Source organism: Cetorhinus maximus, chromosome 2, assembly GCF_964194155.1.
Source record: "Cetorhinus maximus chromosome 2, sCetMax3.hap1.1, whole genome shotgun sequence".
Lineage (NCBI taxonomy): Eukaryota > Metazoa > Chordata > Chondrichthyes > Lamniformes > Cetorhinidae > Cetorhinus > Cetorhinus maximus.
Window position 1 is genome coordinate 177,116,998 of NC_135880.1, and position 24,989 is coordinate 177,141,986.

General features: G+C 42.7%; 1 protein-coding gene across 1 annotated transcript in view; it reads left to right on the top strand.

The window, feature by feature from the left end:
* The window catches only part of svep1 (sushi, von Willebrand factor type A, EGF and pentraxin domain containing 1), a 229,044-nt gene that overhangs the window by 68,940 nt on the left and 135,115 nt on the right, over positions 1-24,989 (top strand). The window contains exons 4-7 of the mRNA XM_078529199.1: positions 10,402-10,560; positions 15,073-15,252; positions 18,150-18,329; positions 22,697-22,894. Of these exons, the coding sequence (XP_078385325.1) occupies positions 10,402-10,560; positions 15,073-15,252; positions 18,150-18,329; positions 22,697-22,894 (717 nt within the window). The remainder of the gene's footprint in view (positions 1-10,401; positions 10,561-15,072; positions 15,253-18,149; positions 18,330-22,696; positions 22,895-24,989) is intronic.

The window sequence follows — 24,989 nt, forward strand, 5'->3', positions numbered from 1 at the left end:
ACCCCTGTCCTGTACATAGGCAATCGTATCCCTGAGCAGCGCCAGGCTGTCAGAGATCTTCCTGCCTGGCACAGAGCAGGTCTGGTCAGGGTGAATCACCAATTCCAGAGCGGATTTGACCCGGTTGGCGATGACCTTGGACAGAATCTTATAGTCCACATTCAACAGTGAAATGGGTCGCCAATTTCTAATTTCCTCCCTTTCCCCCTTGTGCTTGTAGATGAGGGTGATGATGCCTTTCCTCATGGATTCTGACATACTACCGGCCAGGAGCATACTCTCGTACACTCCTAGCAGGTCTGGGCCGATCAAGTCCCACAGAGCCGAATACAACTCCGCCGGCAAGCCGTCGCTTCCGGGGGTTTTACTCTTCTCGAAGGACTCGAGGGCCTTAGTCAGTTCATCAGGAGTTAGCGGTTTGTCCAGGCTCTCCCGCGTACTGTGGTCTAAGACCTCCGTGATAGAGGACAGGAAGGACTGGGAGGCCGTGCTGTCCGTGGGCTTCACGTCATACAATCCGGCATAAAAGGATTTGCTGATCCTCAGAATGTCGGACCGTGATGACTTTACTGAGCCGTCTTCTTCCTTCAGGCTGCTGATCACAGAGCGCTCTCTGTGTACCTTTTGGAAGAAGAAACGTGAGCACGTCTCATCCTGCTCCACGGAGCGGACTCTGGAACGGAAGATGATCTTGGAGGCCTCCGAGGTAAAGTGCGAGGCTTGCTGGCCCTTCACCTCTTGGAGCTCCTCCTTGACATCGACCCCCATCGACTGCAGCCGGAGCAGATTCTGCATCTTTTTCTGGAGTCGGGACATTTCCCTCTGTTCCTTTCTAGCTTTCTGGGTGCCTTTGAGGATGAAAAACCTCTTGATGCTTCCCTTGATCGCTTCCCACCAGTGTGTCAGGGACTCAAAGAGGGGTTTCACGGTTCTCCAACTAACCAAATAACTGCAAAGAAAACAGCTCAGGACGAAATATCAGTGGACACTGGGCTGAGAACCTGCCTTCTGGCAGAGCACACATAGCATACCATTTCATGGTTAGATTTACAGTTTTGTATTTTGTGGGGGAAACCAAAACTATGGGGCCATAAATTAAAGAGATTGATGATGAGACAGGCATGTTGCTGAAGCTTTTAGCCTTGAACTCATCAGGCCAAGTGCAAGAATACCAAATTTCAAACAATCACGACAATTTATGCGACAGGAGAAAAGGGGGCTGATTGGTTGGCAAGTGGACTTCAATTGGCTGAGGCGTTGCCATGGAGAAAGCAACAGGGAACCATAGGTTCTCAAAGCTCCCGGGTAATCCAAAAAAGGTGCAAGACTTGAACATTTTCCTTTTGATTGCATAGAATGTGCCCCTGTGTAACGTCACTACGAGCCATGTTACAAGTTTGACTGATTATCTTAAATTGGTTGTTAGTGTAGCTCTTAGTGCACTCAGGATTGTTCAGAAAGTGCTGCCCAATTGAGGAATCACATCTAACAGTAGATGTTTTGTTTTGGGTTTTGTAGGTGTGGGCTGTACTTCACTTATTACTATACATTATATTATTACATGTAAGATAATCATAATAAATCCAATAGAAAATTCAGAAGAAACTCCTTTACCATGGGAGACACAGAGAGGCAAACGGAGACGGTAGCATGGTGATAATGTCACTGGTCTAGTAATCCATAAGTCCAGGCTAATGTTCTGGGGACATGGGTTCAAATCCCACCATGGCGGCTCGTGGAATTTGGATTCAACTAATCAAACCTGGAATTGAAAGCTAGTCTCAGTAATGGTGAATGTGAAACTGTCATCAGTTGTTGTAAAAACCCATCCGGTTCACTAATTCCCCTTTAGGGAAGTGAAATCTGCCATCCTTACCTGGTCTGGCCTACATATGACTCCAGACCCCACAGCAATGTGGTTGACTCTTAATTGCCCTCTGAAATGGCCGAGCAAGCCACTCAGTTCAAGGGGCAAGTAGGAATGGGCAACAAATGTTGGCTTTGACAGTGACTCCCACGTCCCATGAAAGAATAAATTAAATTACTCAGAGAGTGGTGCCAATATGGAACTTGCTGCTGCATGGAGTTATTGAGGTGAATAGCTTTGATGCATTTAAGGAGAAGCTAGATAAACATGAGGGAGAAATGAAAAGAAGGATTTGCTGATTGGGTGAGGTGAAAGTGATGACATCAGCTCATGTGGAGCACAAACACCGGCGTGGACCAGTTGGGCCGAATGGCCTGTTTTTGTGCTGTAAATTCTATGTAAAAAGTACATAACCAAATTCATTATTGTCATTTTGAATATTCTTTCCCTCTTTGTGTAATATTTGTAATTCTATTTCCTGTGCCTACCTGTGTTTTCCAAAAAGCAGCAACAAGGCCAAGTTACAACTCATTGGCCGCCCATCTCAGGCCCCCAGACAATCAGGATCCCGACAAAATTGTAACAATCAAAGACATCTGTGAGTAACTTAAAACAAAGCAGAAATACCCCAAAATGGCTTTACCTAAAGATAAAATCAATATGCTTTAAAGGGGATTTTTTTGAATTTAAGTTTCAATCCTATTAACTCTATGGGGAAGCGGCGGAGGAGGCATGCACAGCCGATTCAGTTTTGGATACTTTTCTTGCAGATATTTTGAAAAAATGTGTTAAAATTGAAACACAGTTTTGAATTAAACCGCTTGAATTTTGAAAGATAAGAAAATGTGGATAAGGGCTAAAGTAGGTCATGTGGTCCTTTGAGTCTGCTCTGCCATTCAGTAAGATCGTGGCTGATTTTCTGCCTCAACTCTACTTTTCTGCCCTATACTCCCCTTATCAAGCTATTGTCAAGAAGATATAATAATTCTCATAAAGTTATTGGAATTTATTGTTAGAGTAATAGTGGGGCGTGTCTATATATGTATATGTGTGTGTCTGTGTGTGTGTGTGTGTGAGAGAGACTTAATTGGATTAAAGGCAGCTGGTCTGAAGGCTTTGATGTAAACATGGTAAACATGGGGGGAGTTTAGAATATAAGGTGTAAAAGGATATTTGCATTTTTAAATAAAGCAGACTAGATTGTTTTTGAAGAAGGGGTGAAATGTGTCACCCAGCCAGGTGAAGTTTAGAAACTGTGTGTCTATTTTTCCCAAAGTTTACTGGTAAAGCTTAGTGCATTGAGGGATTTTTAATATCAGAAAGATAAAGTCCAAAGACACAGTCAAACAATGGGAATTTGCATTCAAAGGGGAAAATATGTATAAAAGAGTGAAAGCTGTGTGTAAGGGTAGGCATTTTAAGATCTTATGAGTGTGAAAAGCCTTCAGCATCTATGCCTCAAGCTGCTGTCTCCAAAGGACTGAAGTTAAGAAAACTCACTTTGAATTTGACTTGTTCAGGGTATCATGTTTCTTTGCCTGGGTCTTTTAAAATCTATGTGTCTTACTGTTGCCTTAACGAAAGTGTAACTGGGAGTTAGATTGATTAGGGGACTTAGAAGTTGTCAAAGCAATAATTTGTAGATCTATGTATGTATTTAAAATAATTTCTCCTATTAATAAATGTTTAATCTAGTTTTGTAAAAACCGATAAGACTTGGTGGTCTTATTACTACTGAATTCAAGACACGCCTCTCAAAATTTATACAAACTGCAAAACAAGTTGTGGCAGTTGTTTCAAGTTTCTCTTTGGGATTTGAAAAGCTCAGCATTTACCATCAGCTGTGCCGTAACATAGTTGGGGGCTCTTTGCAGGATATATTTGAAATTCCTTGATTGGGTTGGAGCTGGTGAATCTTAAGGTTACGAGCACAAGAAGCATTTCAATTCAGGAGTTAATGTGAAGTTTTTTTGTAGTGGTGGGACTACAATATGGCTTTGGCAGTTGCTCAGACTTGTCTGGAAGTTGAAGTTATAACGTTGGCTGGTTTATATAAGGTAACTAAAGTTAAGTTAATGGGATTGACGGATAAATTACAATTGGGGTTACCTGCAGAGGCTAAGAAAGCAGATATAATTGAAGGTATAGCACAGCATTTAAAGTTGGAAGTGATACCTGGCACTAGTGAGTCACAGCTGGAGGCAGTGCGACTTCAGTTAGAAATGAAGAGGCTTGAATTTGAATAAGCAAAGGAACCGAGAAAACGTGAATTGGAGGCAAACGTAAAGGAAAAAGAATTGGAAATGAAAAAAACTGTAACTAAAGGCAGAGGGTAAAGAAAGGGAAAAAGAGAGATTATTTTAAAAAGAAATTGATCTGCGAAAACGTGATCTCCAGAAGGAAAAGTTAGCAATGGAAGAAAGAATGAAGGAAAGAGACAGAGAGTACCGACTTAAAAAATCAGATTTTAAAAAGGAGACATCAGATGCTGAGGAAAGGTCTGAAGTAGAGAAAACCTTTATCCTAAAACCCATTGGGGAGATGTTTGAATTTGTACAAGCTCTTCCAAAGTTTGAGGAAACAGATGTTGAAGCATTCTTTATTTCATTTGAGAAGATAGCTAAACAAATGAAATGGCCACAGGAAAACTGGATATTGTTGTTACAATCCAAATTGGTGGGTAGAGCACATGAAGGTTATGCTTCACTGTCAGAAGAAATGTCAGTGAATTATGATGCGGTAAAAAAGGCTCTATTGAGTACATATGAGTTGGTTCCTGAGGCATACGGCAGCAATCTGGAAATATGAGAAAACAGCCTGGACAAACTTATATTGAGTTTGAAAGTGTAAAATAAAGTAATTTTAACCGGCGGATACGGGCATTAAAGATAGAGACAACATATGCAGCTCTGAGAGAAGTAATTCTTTTGGAAGAATTTTAAGATTCAATTCCTTCGGTAGTGAGAACTCATGTGGAGGAACAGGGGGTTCAAACGGTAAGGCAAGCGGCAGATATAGCTGATGTTTGTGAGTTAATCCATAGAGCCAAACCTTTTTTCTGTCACCCCTTCAAATCAGAAAAGGATAGAAAATGGGAAAGTGAAAGGAAGGTGGGTAGTCAGTGAAGAGAAGAAAAAGGTGGGAATTTGCAAGAAGTTTTTTCTCAGAATAAAATGGAAGGTGCTGAGGGTAGAAGTGACATTTGAAAATTGAGGTGTTTTCATTGTAATAAAGTTGGACACACAAGGTCAGTGTTCTGGAAATTGCAGGGAAAATCTGCTGGAATTATAGGGGTGCAGAAAAATTCTGGAAGTAAAAGTACTGTGGGCTCTGAGGTTCAGGCACAGGAAAAACCAGTGATTTGTGTATGGGTGAAACAGGAAGGATCAGTGATAGGTAAAGAAGTGGGAATGTGTTCACAATTTACCCAAGAGAGTTTTGAGGAGCAGGTTGCAGAAATGGTTAAAGATTTTGCATGTGAAGAGAATGTCTTTCCACGTGTACAGGGTGGAGGAGGTAAAGATGTTAAAATTTTGAGAGACACAGGGGCTAGTAAATCTTTAATGTTGTGGGATATTTGTTGTTCAGAGGTAGTATTGCAGGAACAGGTGATAATAAGTGATGTTCATGTAGATGCTAAACCTATTCACTTGTGGAAGGTAAATTTAAAGAGTAAGTGGAAAACAGGCAAAGTGACTGTTGGAGTGGCGGAAGAATTGCCCATTGTAGAAGTTCAACTTATCTTGTGTCATGATATAGCTGGATCACAAATGTGGGTGATGCCTAAGGTAGTTGAGCAGCCTGTAGCAGTGCCTTCAACAGAAGTTCTGCAAAGAGAGCATCTGGATTGTTTCCAGATTGTGTGATAACAAGATCACAGATTTATAGGTTGAAACATGAAGAAAAGGAAGTTCAAAGGCAGGGAGAAGGTGTGGAAATCCAATTAGCTGACACTGTGTTTGATAACATTGTTTGGGAAGAAAGACTGGAAAACAATTCACCTGAAGTGTTACTCAGAAACAGAGGCAAAATGTATTTCAGAATGTTATTACCTTAAGGGTAATATTTTAATGAGAAAATGGAGGCCTTATCATGTTCCAGCAAATGAAAGCTGGAAGGAGGTACATCAGATTGTAATACTATTTGGATATATAAATGAAGTTTTGAGGATAGCTTATGAAATTCCAATGGGGGGACATTTAGAAATTAGAAAGACACAGGCTAAGATACATAAACATTTTTATTGGCCTGGATTGCATAGGAATGTAGTCAAATTCTGCAGAGCATGTCACACATGTCAGGTGATAGGAACCCACAAGCAGTGATTAAAACAACACCTTTAATTCTAATTCCAGCATTTGAAGAACCTTTTACTAAGGTCATGATTGATTGTGTAGGACTCCTCCCTAAGACAAAAAGTGGAAATCAGTACTTACTGACAATAATGGATGTGTCTACCAGGTTTCCTGAAGCAATACCTTTGAGAAACATTACAACAAAGAGAATTATGGAAGAGTTAACTAAATTGTTTACATGATATGGTTGACCAAAGGAAATACAATCAGATCAGGGTTTAAATTTTATGTCATAGCTGTTAAAGGAAGTAATGAACAGTTTGCTATTAGGAATGCTTCTAAGGTATTGACTGGTTTTAGTCCTTTCCATCTAGTCTGTGGTCATGATGAAATTGATTTATGAAAACTTGACGGGTCAAAATTCAGAAACTACTCTCCTGGATTACATATCAAACTTAAGAGAGAGATCAGACTGAGCATATGAGTTGGCAGGGGAACATTGAAAGATATCACAACTAGTGATGAAAGTGAAAGCAGAAAGGAAGGCTACAGCTCAGAATTTTGTTGCTGAAGAGAAAGTGCTGTTACCACTGGGTGACTCATTAAAGGCAAGGTTTAGTGGGCCTTATAGGATTGAAAAAAACTGAGTGAATTAAATTATTTAATAAATACTCCAGATAGAAGAAAGAAGCAGAGGGTGTGTCATGTAAATATGCTTAAAAAGTACTTTGATAGGGAAAAGGACAAAAAGGAGGTGTTAGTGGTGGTAGATAATAAGAAAGAGGTAGAAGTGCAGGATTCTGAAATTGATTTTCCTCTAATAAAATTGGATAATGAGGGGGCACTTGAAAATTTAAATGTAATATTGAGTTACCTTCCAGACAAGTGTCAAAGTGATTTGGAAAAGCTATTGTGGTCACACAAAGATATTTGTGGAAATAAGCTGGGAAGGACAAATTTAGCTATACATGATGTATGTGCAGAAGTTTCATCTTCACTAAGGCAACATCCTTATAGATTAAATCCAGCAAAATTATCACAAATACAGGAAGAAATTGACTTCATGCTTCAAAAATGATATAATTGAGTCTAGTTGCAGTAACTGGAGTTCGCCTATTGTACTGGTACTGAAGTCAGATGGAACACAAAGACTGTGGGCTGCAATTTTCGCTGAGCGGGCAGGTGCGTGCCCGACCCGTTCGAACATAAAATGACGCGCAATAGCGTTAGGCGAGCGTCCCAATGTCATTGCACACTCGTGCGATATTTCACTTGGCAGGCACGTGCGGGAGTCGACAGCGTGCCCATTGACAATTAACAGGCCTATTAAGGCCATTAAAGTATTAATTGAATGAAATTTTGCGCTGCCCGTCCAACTTTACCTTTGGTGGGAAGGCAAAAAAGCCAAGCGGCCCTTGGATTTTTTATGAAACCTCATCCACGGGTAGGGTGAGGTTTCTAACAGGAATTAAAAATTAAACAAAAATTTTGAAATATTATTTATAACATGTCCCTGCTCATGAGGGGACATGTTTTTAACATTAGTAAGTTTTTTTATTTTTGAGTTTATATATCGTCAGCTCCCTGAGGCAGTTCTGTGCCCGATCACGGGCGGCAGTTGGCTTCGTGACCGAGCCCTCCAGTCGCGCCCACCCGACAAGGTAAAACCCTGCCCTGTGTGTGGACTATCGAAAGGTGAATACGGTGACAAAAGCAGATTCATATCCTATACCACGGTTGGAAGATTGCATTGAGAAAGTGGAATGTTCAAAATTTATCATAATGATTGACCTGCTAAAGGGATACTGGCAAGTACCATTATCGGAGAGAGCAAAGGAAATATCAGTTTTTGTAACGCCAAATGGACTATATCAGTTTAAAGTCACGCCGTTTGGTATAAAGAATGCACCTACTACATTTCAAAGACTGATGGACAAAGTAATTGCAGGCCTGAAGAATTGTGCTGTTTGTACTGATGACTTGATAGTTTTCAGTCCTACGTGGGAGGAGCATTTACAGCATCTGGAAGAATTGTTTTTATTGGTTACAAGAAGCTAATTTTGTGATGAACTTGGTTAAAAGTGAATTTGCAAAATCACAAGTTACGTATCTAGACCACACCATTGGACATGGTAAGGTGGCTCCGAGAGATGCAAAAGTCAAGACTATCTTGGATTTCCCAGTGCCTACAACGAAACGAGAAGCTTTTAGATTTCTGGGCATGAGTGGGTTTTATCAGAAATTTTACCAAATTTTAGCCAAGTGGTTGCTCCACTGACTGAACTATTAAAAAAGAATAAGAAGCTTCAATGGACACAGGAGTCTCAGAAGGCATTTGACAATTTGAAAACTGTATTAACTGCAACACCAGTTTTGTCAGTACCTAATTATGCCAATCAATTTAAATTGGCTGTTGACACTCGTGATATAGGAATTGGGGCTGTACTGTTACAAGATGACGACACTGGAATTGAAAAACCAATAGGGTATTTTTCATGGAAGTTGAATATACAACAGAGAAGATATTCAATGATTGAAAATGAAACTTTGGGTTTGGTGTTAGCCTTGCAGCATTTTGAAATTTAGGTGGATAAACTTCATCAGAAACAATTGTTTATACAGATCACAATCCTTTAAAATTTTGTGGACAAATTTCGAGACAGAAGTGCAAGGTTATTCAGATAGAGTTTATTACTGCAACCATTTAATTTACAGATTATACATGTCACTGGGTGAGAAAATCTGATGGTAGATCCTTTATCAAGGGCAAAATTTTCTGCCTGTCGGGCGGGCGGGCGCGGAGCCGATCACCGCCAGCAATCGAGGCCGCACCGCCATTTTACATGAGTGGGCCAATTAAGGCTCGCCCAGCGTGACGTCCGGCGGGAAGTGCTATGCGCTCCTTGTGCGGGCAGGGGGGAATCCCTGAAATCGAGAGTGCGCTCTTTCACGCATGCGCACGAAAGAGCGTACATCTCCCTGAGGCTAAGTGCAGCCTCATGGAGATCGCCTGGACTTTGAAAAATATTAAAAATAGAAAAAAAAATATTCCCGTACATGTCCCCTCATGTGACAATGTCACATGAGTTGGGACATGTTCATAATTCACAGAACAACTTTATTACAATTTTTAAAACCCTCCATGAAACCTCATCCCGCCGCTGGGTGAGGTTTCATGTTTTATCTGTTTGCCGCCGGGGCTCCTGGCCTGCCCGCCCAGGTCTTTTAATTGTTTAAACGATCCTGTCAATGGCCTCAATTGGCCATTGACAGGTCGGCGGGCCCGCAGCTGATTTTGCTGTGCCCCCGCCTTCCTGAAAATTTAAATGGGGCGGGGTGACATCGGGAGTTCTGTGTGACATCATCCCGCATCATTTTACGCATCGGCGAGCGGGCCCCGCCCCCTGCTCGCCGACGGCAAAATTCTGCCCCAAGAGTTTGAAGCTGAAAGGGAAAATTGGACATTTAAAAACCTGGGTTCTGAACTGGAATGATTTCTGTTGGTGTGAAGGTGTTATGACCGATGCAGTTGGTAAAGCAGAGTTATTTCAAACACACCATGTGATAGCGAGTTCCACATTCTCACCACTCTCCTGTTGGCACCTTATCCTGAGACTATGACCCCAAGTTCTAGATGTTCCAGTCAGAGGAAACAGCCTCTCTACTCTGTCAGGCTCTCTAAGAATTATACACGTTACAATGGGATCACCTCATTCTTCTAAACTCAGGAGAATACAGGCCCATTCTACTCGATCTCTCCTCATGGGACAACCCTCACATCCCAGGAAATCGAGTGAACCTCTGTTGCACCTCCTCTAAGGCAAGTATATCCTTCCAAAAGCTACACAGTAATCCAAGTGCAGTCTCATCAAAGTCTCACTACATAATTACAATAAAGTTTCCTTCCTGTTATATTCCAACACTCTGGTAATAAACAAAAACAAAAATTGCTGGAAAAACTCAGCAGGTCTGACAGCATCTGTGGAGAGAAAGACAGAGTTAACGTTTCGAGTCCGTATGATTCCTCTTCAGAACTAAAGAGAAGTAGAAATGTGGTGAAATATATACTGTTTAAGGGGGTGGGACAGGTGAAGCTGGATAGAAGGCCAGTGATAGGTGGAGGCAATAAAGGCTAGTATTCAATTTTCCTTCCTAGATGCTTGCTGTACCCGCTGATTTTCCTACATGTGCAGGTTGTAGTTAATGCTAACATTCCCATTGTGCATTTCTTTACTCTAGCTTGTCCATCTGGGACTTACAAGGCAGAAGCGAAGCCTGGTGGGATCAGTACCTGCCTCCACTGCCCCAGTGAGAACTACACATCGCTACCAGGGAGCACCTCAATCAAGGACTGTGTCTGCAAGGAAGGATACAAAGCTGTAGGACAGGCATGTCAAGGTGAGTCTGTCATATATTTCATTTCTCGGAGCTATGCAGAGATAGGAACATAGGAGCAGGAGTAGGCCATTCAGCCTATCGAGCCTGTCCACCATTCAATACGATCATGGCTGATTATCCGCTTCAATGTCTTTTTCCCATGCTATCCCCATATCCCTTTATGTCATCGGTATTTAGACATTTGTCAATCTTTGCTTTAAACAGACTCAATGACTGAGCTTCCACAGCCCTCTGGGGTAGAGAATTTCAAAGATTCACAACCCTCTAAGTAAAAACATTTCTCCTTGTCTCGGTCCGAAGTGGCTTCCCTCTTATTTTGAAATTGTGTTCCCTGGTTCTAACTCCCAATCAAGAGGAAACATTTTACCTGTATCTACCCTGTCTATCCCTTTAGGTATTTTGTAGGTTTCAATGAGATCACCTTTCATTCTTCAAAACGCTAGAGAATACAGGCCCAGTTTCCCCAGTCTAGGGCCCAAGTACTGAGCCTTGTGGTATCCCACTAGTCACAGCTTGCCAACATGAGAATGACCCGTTTCTTCCTATTCTCTGCTTTCTGCCTGTTAACCAAACCTTAAACCATGCCAGAATATTACCTCCTGTCCCATGTGCTTTAATTTTGTTAACCAACCTCCTGTGGGGACTTTATCAAAATCTTTCTGAAAATCCAAGTATACTACGTCCACCAACTCCCCTTTATCAATTCTGTTAGTAACACCCTCAGAAAACTCCAACAGGTTTGTCAATCATGATTTCCCATTCGCAAATCCATGTTAACTATCACAGAATCACAGAATTTTAGCAACACAGAAGGAGGCCATTTGACCCATCATGTGTTCACCGGCTCTCCAAATGAGCATTATGACCTAATGCCATTTCCCTGCCTTTTCCCCGTAATCTTGCACATTGTTTATATTCAAATAATCATCTAATGCCCTCTTGAATGCCTCGATTGAACCTGCCCCCACCACACTTCCAGACCCGAACCACTTGTGTGAAAAAGTTTTTTCTCACGTCACATTTGCTTCTTTTGCAAATCACTTTAAATCTGTGGCCTGTTGTTCTTGATCTTTTTACGAGCGGGAACAGTTTTTGAACATCTCTATCAAATCTCCTCTCAGCCTTCTTTACTCCAAGGAGAACAATCCCAACCTCTCCAATCTATCCTCATAGCTGAAGTTTCTCATTCCTGGAACCATTCTGGTAAACCTCTTCTTCACTCTCTCGAACAAGTTCACATCCTTCCTACAGTGTGGTGCCCAGAGCTGTACACAATACTTCAGCTGAGACCTAACCAGTGTCTTATATAAATGCTGCATAACCTCCCTGCTCTTGTACTCTATGCTCCTATTAATAAAGCCCAGGATACTATATGCTTTATTAACTGCACCTGTCCTGCCACCTTCAATGATCTATGCACATATACATCCAGGTCTTTCTGCTCCTGCACCCCCTTCAAAATTTCACCCCTTATTTTATATTGTCTGTCCATGTTCTTCCTACCAAAATGCATCACCTCACACTTCTCCGCATTGAACTTCATCTGCCACCTATTTGCCCACTCCACCAACTTGTCTATGTCCTTTTGAAGTTCCACACCATCCTTCTCGCAGTTCACACCACTCCCAAGCTTCGTATCATCTGCAAACTTTGAAATTGCCCCCTGTACACCAAGATCCAGATCATTAATATATACTAGGAAAAGCAAAGGTCCCAATACCGACCCCTGGGGAACTCCACTACAAACCTTCCTCCAGCCTGAAAAATATCCATTGACCATTACTCTCTGCTTCCTATTTTTCAGCCAATTTTGTATCCATGTTGCTACTGCCCCTTTTATTCCATAAGCAATAACTTTTCTCACAAGTCTGTTGTGTGGTGCTGTATCAGATGTCTTTTGAAAGTCCATGTATACCACATCAACAGTACTACCCTCATCGACCTTTTCTGTTACCTCTTCAAAAAACTCCAGCAAGTTAGTTAAACACAATTTCTCCTTTAGAAATCCATGCTGGCTCTCCCCTATCAACCCATATTTTTCCATGTGACTACTAATTCTATCCCGAATAATTGTTTCTAGAATCTTGTCCATGTTCTGTGCACAATCTGTGCTCAATCAGATCATTATTATCCAAGTAACCATTTATCACATTCTTTAGAATAGATACTAGTATTTTCCCTATTACTGATGTAAGGCTAACAAGTCTGTAGCTCCCTGTTTTCTCTCTCCCTTTCTTCTTAAATAATGGGGTGATATTTGCTACCTTCCAATCTGCAGGAATCATTCCTGACACTAGATTACACTAGTCTCTATGTGTGTAATAGACTTTATTCACAGTGCTTTAAAATGTCTACTCCATGCTTCAGCTCCTACTTCTAGTTCTACAGTTTGTTTACTTTTCCCTGAGTCCACGCCCAGGCTTCACCAATCAAGCACCGTGAGCATCAATAGTAAACAGACTCACATAATCAAACACAGAAAAGTCGATCTATTGAACACTGCAGAGTCACGAGGAGGGTTAGGAGAGAAGCTTTTTCAGGAAAACCACAACTCATCATCCTAATATTGTGCTGCCTGGTGCTCAGGGCTGCCAACCCTACAGAATCACCCTGGAGTCTCCAGAAATGGAAAATTCCCCACCCCTTCCCCATTGCTGCTGTGAACAAAACCCAGGAGAAATATTCTAACAAAATTAAACCAAATTGTGTCTATATTTCATTTTCCTGGAACACTTTCACTTATTAGTGATAAAATATTGGAGATGGTGGGAGAAAATGTTGTCTCGCTACCAAGGTTAATCCAATTGGGAAACAATGCAACTTCCCTCTTTAATTTGCCGTAGGAAGGTAGTGCACCTGTGGAATGGGCCAATGGTGGGTGTGCATGCTGGGGCAGATGGAGGTGAGAGGTCATGTGATGAAACCTCCAGGAATGCACCCAGCAAGAGTTGGCAATCTTAACAGTTCTATGTTGAACCAAAACACCATCAACAAGGGTTATTCTATCTTTTGGATTCTAGCCAATGTTATTATCCAGTATAGATCGGGCATATCTTCAACTTGCTGCTTGGTGTAAAACTGGTGAAGTGGATCAGTAATTGTCCATTACTGAAATCACATAGCTGTAATGTCATTGATTTCGATAAATGTTTCCTTAACGAGTCAGCGACTCAATCCAGATTATCAGTTTTGCTTTGGGTTACACCAGATGTCTTGTGTGTTGATGATTGTTTAATGGACAGGAGACGGGGTGATGTGTTAATGATTGTTTAAAATTCTTTCGAGTTATCAACAGTCACAGATTGCAACTCTTTCAAGTACAATCACAGTTATTGGTTTCCGGGAGTGGGAAATGATTGTTTAATGGGCAGGGGATGGGGTGATGTGTTAATGATTGTTTAATGAGCAGTGATAGGGGTGATGTGTTAATGATTGTTTAATGAGCAGTGATAGGGGTGATGTGTTAATGATTGTTTAATGAGCAGTGATAGGGGTGATGTGTTAATGATTGTTTAATGGGCAGGAGACGGGGTGATGTGTTAATGATTATTTAATGAGCAGTGATGGGGTGATGTGTTAATGATTGTTTAATGAGCAGTGATAGGGGTGATGTGTTAATGATTGTTTAATGGGCAGGGGATGGGGTGGTGTGTTAATGATTGTTTAATGAGCAGTGATAGGGGTGATGTGTTAATGATTGTTTAATGGACAGTGATAGGGGTGATGTGTTAATGATTGTTTAATGAGCAGGGGATGGGGGTGATGTGTTAATGATTGTTTAATGAGCAGGGGATGGGGTGATTGTTAATGATTGTTTAATGAGCAGGGGATGGGGTGATGTGTTATTGATTGTTTAATGGGCAGGAGATGGGTGATGTGTTAATAATTGTTTAATGAGCAGGGGATGGGGTGATTGTTAATGATTGTTTAATGAGCAGGGGATGGGGTGATGTGTTATTGATTGTTTAATGGGCAGGAGACGGGGTGATGTGTTAATGATTGTTTAATGAGCAGGGGATGGGGTGATGTGTTAATGATTGTTTAATGAGCAGGGGATGGGGTGATGTGTTAATGATTGTTTAATGGGCAGGGGATGGGGTGACGTGTTACTGATTGTTTAATGGGCAGGAGACGGGGTGATGTGTTAATGATTGTTTAATGAGCAGTGATAGTTGTGATGTGTTAATAATTGTTTAATGAGCGGGGGATGGGGTGATTGTTAATGATTGTTTAATAAGCAGGGGATGGGGTGATGTGTTATTGATTGTTTAATGAGCAGTGATAGGGGTGATGTGTTAATGATTATTTAATGAGCAGTGATAGGGGTGATGTGTTATTGATTGTTTAATGGGCAGGAGACGGGGTGATGTGTTAATGATTGTTTAATGAGCAGTGATAGGGGTGATGTGTTATTGATTGTTTAATGGGCAGGAGACGGGGTGATGTGTTATTGATTGTTTAATGAGCAGTGATAGGGGTGATGTGTTAACCTATCTTTCTGTACATGAGCAGTAGTCCAGTGCCCCAAGTTGCAGCCACCTCAGAACGGATACTTCATCCAGAACTCTTGCAATAACTATTACAATTCTGCCTGTGGAATCCGGTGTAAGCTGGGCTTTGACCTGGTGGGAAGCAGCATTCGTTTGTGTCAATCCAACAGCCTCTGGTCAGGCTTGAACCCCGTCTGCAGAGGTAACTGTTAAAATCAAAGCCTTCTAATGCTGAATTATGTTGTTTCCTTTTATGTATCCTTTCTGCTATATGAAGTGTATCATATTTTTTAGGTTATCAGCACCTTTTGTTATACAGTGGGAGTGACTTTGTGACCAACAGTGTTAACATTACCCAAGCCCCTGGGTGAAGCAAAAACCAAGACACAGAACTTTTCTTTATTAAGACAGTTTATTGTTCAGTTTCACATCTCTTCTCCCACACACCCAGTGTCCCAACTATCCCCTATTTATATTCTCTTTTAATGAAAACAAAAAAAAACAATAAAACAAACTAATAAATTGGGGGTGACAGCCCATGGTGGGGCACTGTAACTAAAAAAAATGTCAAAGGAAACTTGGCTAACTGAACCAAAGCTACCCATCACCTCTTTTTCTTAACCTTAACAACGTAATTGATATTAACGAGCCTTAACAATGTAATTGATAAGACATTGACAAACAGGATATCTCCAGTATGATAAGGTATCTCAGAGGGCTAGCTGGTGGGCCATCTTAGATTTCAAGCTTTACTATGCATGAAAATGCAAGTCACTAAGCTTACAGGACAGCAGGTGGCCATTTGGCCCGTTGTGTCTGTGCTGGCTTTCTAAATGATCCTCCAATTAGGCCCACCCTCCCCTGTTCTTTCCCCGTAAACACTCTGATGATTGATGACAGAAGAACTCCATCAATGGTCTTCACACTGGCTGCCTGACCTTTTGGCAAGTGACAGTATGTGACAGTGAGAACACTGGGAAGAGAAACAAGACAAAAATGTAAAACAGGTTGAAGAAAATTGGAGACATGGTCCACTTTTTAGGTTTCACTTCCCCAACGGGTTCCAATACCACAAAAATATTCCCCAAAATAATCTGGAGCATAATACTTGTGAACACACAAAATAAAATTCTTCCAGCACTCTACTGAGACTGGATGTGAGCCAGAGGCCTGGGGAATGGCAGATGGCCAAAGTAATGCTCATTTTCAAAGAGGAAGGCCAAGCTATGGCAGTGACAAAGATGCCGGTTAGTTCATTGCCTATGGTATGGATAACTCAGGAATCTTTAATGAGAAACAAGTTGACTGAATATCTTTTAAAGAGCTATCCAAAAAATTAGTCCTGCCCACCTACAAATTTCTCCTTTTCAAATATCTACTCAATTTCCTTTTGAAAGTTACAGTTGACTTAGATCTCACTGTCTTTTCAGACTGCCTGGTCAAGCTCATACCTCGCTATGCAAAGACATTTCTTATCTCTCCTCTGATTTTTTTTTTCTCTATCTGTGTCCCTTTGAGTTGCTGATCCTCCTCCCAGGACCCTGCCTACCCTTTCAGATAGATGTAAAAGATTCCACACTGCTATTCTGATGAAGATCAGGGGAGTCCCCAAATGGTGTCTTCGACCAGCACTGGTCATTTTCCAACTCGTTGCTCAGGCCTCATCATCGAGGTGCAACTCACAAAGCCTTTTTCAACAGCACCTTCCAAACCTGTGGCTTCTACCACCTGGAAGGAGAAGGGCAGCAGGTGTATGGGCACACCATCACCTGCAAGTTCCCCTCCAAGCCACTCACCATCCTGACTTGGAAATATATCGCCGTTCCTTCACTGTCACTGGGTCAATATCCTGGAACTCCCTCCCTAACAGCACTGTGGGTGTACCTACACCACATGGACTGCAGCAGTTCAAGAAGGCAGCTCACCACCACCTTCTCAAGGGCAATTAGGGATGGGCAATAAATGCTGGCCTAGCTAGCGACACCCACATCCCATGAAAGAATGAAAACAAAATCCCTGCGCACCTCAACCTGCACAGTCAAATTTATAGGCCATTATCTTTGAAATAGCCATTAAACAATAGAGAGAATAATAGAATTTATCATTCACGCCAATCTCCCATGACAGATTCAGCTCAGAAATTCTCTCAAGTGAATTTACAAGACATTGAAAAGGTCAATTATTTTGTTGTCAACATTTTTATGATCATTTATAATGTCCAAGTGAAAAATCGTGGTCAAATTTGGAATCACCTATAGGTCTTTGTAAATCTGATGCCGGGTATAGTAGTAGCATCAAAGGGGGGGATGTTCTAAGACACTTTCACATTACTCCGGTGTGAACAGTTTCTAATGCCCCTGGCAATGATGCAGTGTGAATGATCCAACCTATCTTGTCCGGGTGACAGAGGGCCCCCACTTTTTCGGGAGTCTTTCATTTTGCCTTGGCACAGTGTCTTCGGTGGATTTAGACAGTTGACTGTCTAAAGTGGAGATTTCAACCCAAACAGAGTATCTAATGTGATCAGCTTTACACTGAAGTCAACAGAGACCTACGCTGGGCAGGGGTGTCCTATATCCCGTAAGGTTCTGCTCGGTGTGTTTGACCAGCCAGCCCCACCAACCCCCATGTCCCCAGTAAATGGAGACTGTCACAGGAATGTTCCTTTTAAGCCATTCTCTCAGGACCCAGTAAGTATCAGACCAGGATAAAAACAAAATACTGCGGATGCTGGAAAGCTGAAATAAAAACAGAAAATGCTGCAAAAACTCAGCAGGTCTGACAGCATCTGTGGAGAGAGAAACAGAGGTAATGTTTCGATTCTGTATGACTCTTCAGAGCTAAAGAGAAGTAGAAATGTGAAGAAATTTATACTGTCTATGTGGGGGGAAGGGGTGGGGTGGGGGGGGGGGGGGCGGGGGTGGGGGGAGCGGGGAGCAGGTGAAGCTGGATAGAAGGTCAGTGATAGGTGGGGACTAAGGAGAGGATTAAACCAGGCTGTAAGAAGCTGTTTAAGTCACACCTGAAATTGGGCTCCACACATTGTCCTTTCCAGCAGCTTCCTATTTATTTCCTGACTGTTTCCCTCTTTCCTTACAGTTCGCTCCTGCCCCAGGTTACAGAAACCTGAGCATGGGTCTATAAACTGCTCAACTGATGACACATCCTACAGGACTGTTTGCCATGTGACCTGTAACAAAGGCTACCTGTTGGAGGGAAGGTCAAAGCTCACTTGCCTGGCGAACATGCTCTGGGATAGGAAGGAGCCGAGATGCGTTGGTAAGTCTCGTGAATAACTCACAGCTGCCAGTTGGCAGGAGAGCAATGACTTCTCCAGCAATCAACTGCACTGTGCAGATGCAATCGGCTGTCCCTCGATTCGAGGATGGTCCATCTACTGAGGATCACCAGTTTCTGCCATGGGTCTTCATGTGACTGGACGGACCAAATCTGAACCCACAGATCTTTCTTTGGGGACGTGGGGCAGGACCTCCCAGGAGGTAGTGAGATCTGGAGTGCAGGAATGGCTTCCTTTTCCTTCCTCCCTTGGCACCGCTCTGGAGATATGACAAGATTGTGATGAACATCTTTATCAAAGATGTGGCATTTTATCAGGACACGTAATGGGTGAAAAATCTTGTAATTCAACTCAATGTTCCTGGAAAATAGCATCTGATATTTCTTATTTAAGGGGGTTATATCTATCAGGAAAGATTAAGCAGGCTGGAGCTTGTTACCCTTGGCAAAAAAAGAGAGGGGTGACCTGACGGAGGTATTTAAAATGATGAAGGGGTCAGTATGGTAGACGTAGAGATGATGTTTCCACTTATGAAGAGAACTAGAATGTTGGAGCCATCAATATATGACAGTCCTTATAAATCCAATTGGGAATTCAGGTGAAACTTCATTACCCAGAGAGCGGTGAGCACCCAGGAGGGAAAAAACAGTAAAAACTGGGAAATAAGAGAACTGGTCTGAACTGGTCTTGTATACCTTAAAATGGAACACCAGTAAAAACTGGGAAATGAAAGTACTGGTTTGAACTGTTTTTTTTTCCTTCTGGGAATGTGCTACCACAGGGAGTGGTTTGAGGAGAATTGTATTTAAGGGGAAGCTGGATAAACACATGCTGGAGAAAAGAATATAAGGATATGCTGACTGGGTGAGGTGAAAGGGAGCGGAAGAGGTTCTTGCCGAGAGTTGACACCAGTATTAACTTTTTGGACTGAATGGCCTGTTTCTGTGCTGTAAAATTCCATGTAATTTGGTAAAGGCTGTTCTTAGCTCTGTCGGTGGATTATTCTTAGATAAGAGCAGAGAGATTTATTATTGTCCATCGGTTTGGGAATATCATACGAACATACAAATTAGGAACAGGAGTAGGCCACTCAGCCCCTCGAGCCTGCTCCGCCATTCAATAAGAAAGATCATGGCTGATCTGATTGTAACCTCAACCCCACATTCCTGCCTATACCCGATAACCTTTCACCCCCTTGTTAATCAGGAGTCTCTCTAACTCCGTTTTAAAAATATTCAAAGACCCTGCTTCCACTGCCTTATGAGGAAGAGAGTTCCAAAGTCTTACGACCCTCTGAGAGAAAAATTTCTCCTCATCTCTGTCTTAAATGTGCAACCCCTTATTTTTTAAACAGTGACCCCTAATTCTATATCCTCCCACAAGAGGAAACATCCTCCCCGCATCCACGGGCGGGATGAAGCTTCCTGAAGGTTTTATTAAATAAATTTAAAAATTTCCCAAAATATAAAAACTTGTCCCATCTCATGTGACACAGTCACACGAGGGGACATGTTTAGATAACTTTTTAAATGTTTTATTTAATTATTTCAATATCAACTTAGTGCCTCAGGGAGATTGCTGCAGCAGGCACCGACTCTCCCTCCACCCCCCGCCCGCACAGGTAGCGCTTACCGGCTGCGCATTACGCTGGGCGGGCCTTAATTGGCCCGCCCGTGTAAAATGGCAGCGCGCAGCCGATCACAGGCGACTATCAGCTCTGCACCCGCCCTCACCCAGCCCGCCCGACATAGGTAAGTTTCTGGCCCATATCTGCTGAGGTGTGTGTTCCTTCTGATGAATTCAAGGTGCAGGACTGGAAAAAAACTGGAATTCAAGTGGCCTCCACAATAACTTCACACCAACAGACAACAGCTTTGAACGAAGCCCCACACTCGAAGCAGAATTTCAGGGTCTGAGGGTTTCCAAACGATTATTTGTTGAGTATTGATCTTGATTAGCCAATTTAAAAAAGAATATTTTAGTCACTACAGCCTGACAATTTTCCATTCATTTCTTACTGTGCTGCAGTTTGATATTCTTCCCAATAAAAAAAATCTCACATTGGATTAAAATTCTGCCTCAGCCTTGAAGGTCACAGCTCCTTGGAGATTAGCAGAAGACAATAATGTTGGAATAAAATAGATGGCGATAGTGAGCCGGGCACAGTTACTTTTTTCCCCTCTCTCAGTTTAAGTCAAAGTCGCACTTGCATGTTCATCACTTTAACCCCCTTGCAGTAAGCCTCCATTTTAATAAGCATGTATTTGTGAGTCAGAAGCCAGAACTTCCTGGTGACAGCACTTCTGCTGATCAATGCAGCCTCTTCTCCTTGGTCATCATAACTGTGAATGTACTGCCACCAGCTGGCAGGCTTGGCAATTACATCAGAAAAATTTGCTTCAATTTGGAGGTATCAGGGATCTGCTCACACTCCTCCCAGGCAGAATGTGATTATACTATCGCCGTTACCATCACAACCATTCCATAGTTTGCGCACAACGCCAAACTGAGTGTCATTGATATAGAGGAGGACTGTGACAATATGCGGGAAGGCATTAAAAAAATGTGCAGAATGAGTGTGTAATTAGCAATTGAACTTTAATATAGATAAACGCAATAAACTTCAAAAGGATCAATAAGGAGACCAAATACTGCTCGGAAAACAAGTGTCGAAATGGGGGCAAGGAACAGAGAGATCTTGGGGTTCATATATGCTGAGCCCTCAAATGATTGATTTATAGCAGATTAATGTGGCCGAATAAAAACACAAACAAATGCACTGGGATTCATTGCTAAAGGGATGGAATTGACATTAAATTTGTATAGAATCTTGGGTGGACCGCACTTAGAGCACCATGCACCAGTCTGATTTCATGGGGAAGAGGCGGGTGTTGTGGTAATGTTACTGGATTAGGCTAATGCTCCTGGGACGTGGGTTCACAGTCCCAACATGGCGGCTGGTGAACTTTAATTCAATTAATAAATCTGGAATCTGCTATTGTCAGTACAGCTATTATCGATTGTTGTAAAAATCCATCTGATTAATGCCCTTTAAGGAAGGAAATCTGCCATCCTTATAAATGCTGTGGCTACAAGGTCAGAGGCTAAGAATCCTACAGGGGGTAACTCACTCCCTGACTCCCCAAAGCCTGTCCACCATCAACAAGGCACAAGTCAGGAGTGTGTTGGAATACTCTCCACTTGCCTGGATGAGTGCAGCTCCCACAACACTCAAGAAGCTTGACCCATCCAGAACAAAGCAGCCCACTTGATTGGCACCCTATCCACAAACATTCCTCCCTCCACCTCCGACACATAGTAGCAGCAGTGTGTACCATCTACAAGATGCACTGCAGCAACTCACTAGGGTTCCTTAGACAGCACCTTCCAAACCCACGACCTCTACCACCTAAAAGGACAAGGGCAGCAGACACATGGAAACACCACCGCCTGGAAATTCCCCTCCAAGCCAATCCTAACTTGGAAATATATCACCTTTCCTTCACTGTCACTGGGTCAAAATCCTGGAACTCCCTCCCTAACAGCACTTGTGGGTGTACCTACCCCACATGGACTGCAGCGGTTCAAGAAGACAGCTGACCACCACCTTCTCAAGGGCAATTAGGGATGGGTAATAAATGCTGGCCCAGCCAGCGACACCCATATCCCGTGAAAGAATAAAATAAACATGCTCCATGCTCAGAGCAGTGGTTGGCTCTTAACTGCTTTCTAAAATAGCCTAGCAAGCTAATCAGTTCAAGGGCAATTAAAGATGGGCAACAAATGCTGGCCTTGCCAGTTGTGCCCACATCTCATGAAAAGCAAAGATATTATGAGAAGAATATAGATATGGAGAAGGTGCAAAATAAATTCAATAGAGTAATAGCAGAACTGAGAGGTTATACCTACAAGGAAAGATTGAACAGATTGGTGGTCTTTTCTGTGGAAAAGAGAGGTATGAGGGGGTGAGCTGACCATGGTCTTTAATGTTAGGGAATGCTTGGAAGTTGTAGGATGTGGAGAAGTTGTGGGCGATACTAGAACCATTATCAACTGAATTGCTATTGTCTCTCTGGCTGCCTTAAATTGCAGGGCTTGTCTCAAGAGGAATGTTTGCTTTCTTTCAGCCCCGCATAGAGAATTCCCGACTATCATTGTAAAAACATACCTGCCTGCGCAGTCAACAAAATATTCCATATGGAAACCTGATTCCCAAGTCCAATGGACAAATATTCATGAAGCCAGCCTGGTTTTCATGTCAATGTTTTCATTTAAATTCAATCTATTTTGTTAGATTTATTACTGCTGCTGCCTATTTAAAGATCTATTTTTTTCTTCATTTCAACAGAAGTCCGTTGTCCGGCCATGCAGAAGCCAAGTGGGGTGACGGTATCCCCCAGTGTTTGCAGGAAGGCTGCAATGAAACCAGGGAGCGTGTGCAAATTGAGCTGTCGTCGTGGTTACAGTCTGTCGGGAGTCAAGGAGGACGTTTACTGTTTGAGCAGCGGCAAGTGGAGTCAGGTGTTGCAAAAAGCCTTTTGTCGAGGTACCTCCAGAGCTTTATCTTCTCACTAAAATAAGGCTTGAGTTTGGAACATCCTTTTGCAACATCCACGCTCCTGACCAAATAGAAGAATTTAAGAAATAGGAGCAGCAGTATGTAGGCCACACATGGCCTCTAGAGCCAGCTCTGCCATTCAATGAGACCATGGTTGACCTTTGACCTCAACTCCACTTTCCTGCCCTATCCCTTCATTCCCTCAGAGTCCAAACATCTATCATGAAGAACATAAGAAATATAAGAACATAAGAATTCCATCTATTCTGTATTGGATTATTAATTTGGACCGTTTTGTTACAATGATAACACATTGGCAGTCACGCCTTCAGCAGTCTAGGCCCTAAGCCTTGGCATTCCCTCCCCACTATCTCCAGCTGTCTCTCCTCCAGTAAGACGCTTCTTAAAACCTACCTCTATGACCAAACTTTTGATCACCTTATATCTCCTTATGTGGCTCAGTGTCACATTAAGTCTGATAGGACTTCTGTAAGTATTGTGCGACTTTTACTATGCTTAAGGTGCTATATAAATGCATGTTGTTGCTAATTTATTGAGGGGTTGACAATCTAGGTTTACACAGAAATCGCCAGTCAATATCCACCCTATAGGTGGATTATCTGCTCGGGTCCAGTAGCTACAAATTAATAATCCTATTGTCAGTCCCTGGATGCTAAGAGGGAGTTTAATACATTCAGTGTTTAAATAGCCTTAGCTAGCCCATTAGGCTCACAAACACTCACTGTAATTAAGTAACAATGGGAATCGGGCAAAAAAAGCTAGTCTTAACTTTTGCTCTGACATATCATCACAATTAATCCCAGTTTATTTGGTTTGGAATAAGGCATCCAGCCCAGTTTGTGCTTCTGCCGTTGGCTCAATGGGTTCTTGCCTCTGAGTTCAAGACCCATTCTCCAAGGACTTGAGCACAAAATTCTCGGTTGCTGCTCCAGTGCAGTACCGAGCGCGGCCATTTCAAATGAGATTATAAACCAAGGTCCCATCTACCTTCTCAGGTGGATGTTAACCATCTCGTGGCACTAATTTGTTGAAGCTCAGGGAAGTTCTCGGTGGTATCCTGGGCCAAAATCTATCAAAAACCCAACATCGCTAAATAGTCTGGTTGCCTAATTATCACCTTACTGTTTGTGGGATGTTGCTACTGCATTTCCTATGTTTCCCTAGAACAGGGGAGGTGATGGTGTAGTGGTATTGTCACTGGGCTAGTAATCCAGAGACCCAGGGTAATGCTCTGGGGACCTGGGTTCAAACACAACCACGGCAGATAGTGAAATTTGAATTCAATAAAAATCTGGAATTAAAAGTCTAATGGCGACCATGAAACCATTGTTGATTTTTGTAAAAACCCATCTGGTTCACTAATGCTTTAGGGAAGCAAATCTGTCACCCTTACCTCGTCTGGTCTACATGTGACTCCAGACCCACAGCAAGGTTCTGAAATGGCCGAGCAAGCCACTCAGTTGTCACCGCCACCTTCTCAAGGGCAACTAGGGATGGGCAATAAATGCTGGCCCAGCCAGTGAAGCCCACATCCCGTGAATGAATAAAAAAAGACATTGACCATGGACTGAATTTAATGGCCCTGTCAGTGACAACGCCACCACAGCCATTTCTGGGAGCTTCAATAGGATTAAATGTAAATCAGGTAATTAATCGTGGGGGGTGCTATCGGGGTTCCTGTAGCTTTAAAGGCAGCTGGCAGCTTTTCGTTCCCAGCAGCGCCACTGGGAGCGGTGGCCACTGCTGGGAGTGCAGCAGGCCGCAGAGCAGGGCATCAATGCCCAGCAGATAGGCGAGTGGGGCAGGCTCCGGGGGGGCGAGGTGGTTGGGGGCAACCCTGGCTGCCAGGGAAGCTGTCTGGGCACCTTGTGGCACACATTAAGGAGGGCCCTCCCCATACCAGAGCCCACAGGGAGGCCGTCAGGCGACCTCCCTAGCATGGTGCACGGCACCCATACTCAGACATGGTGGGATAACAGTGGCTTCAGAATCATGTCATTAAGTGGCCCCTTGATTGGCCACTTAAGGGCTTCAAATGGCTTCCAGGCAGGAAGGTCGCTCT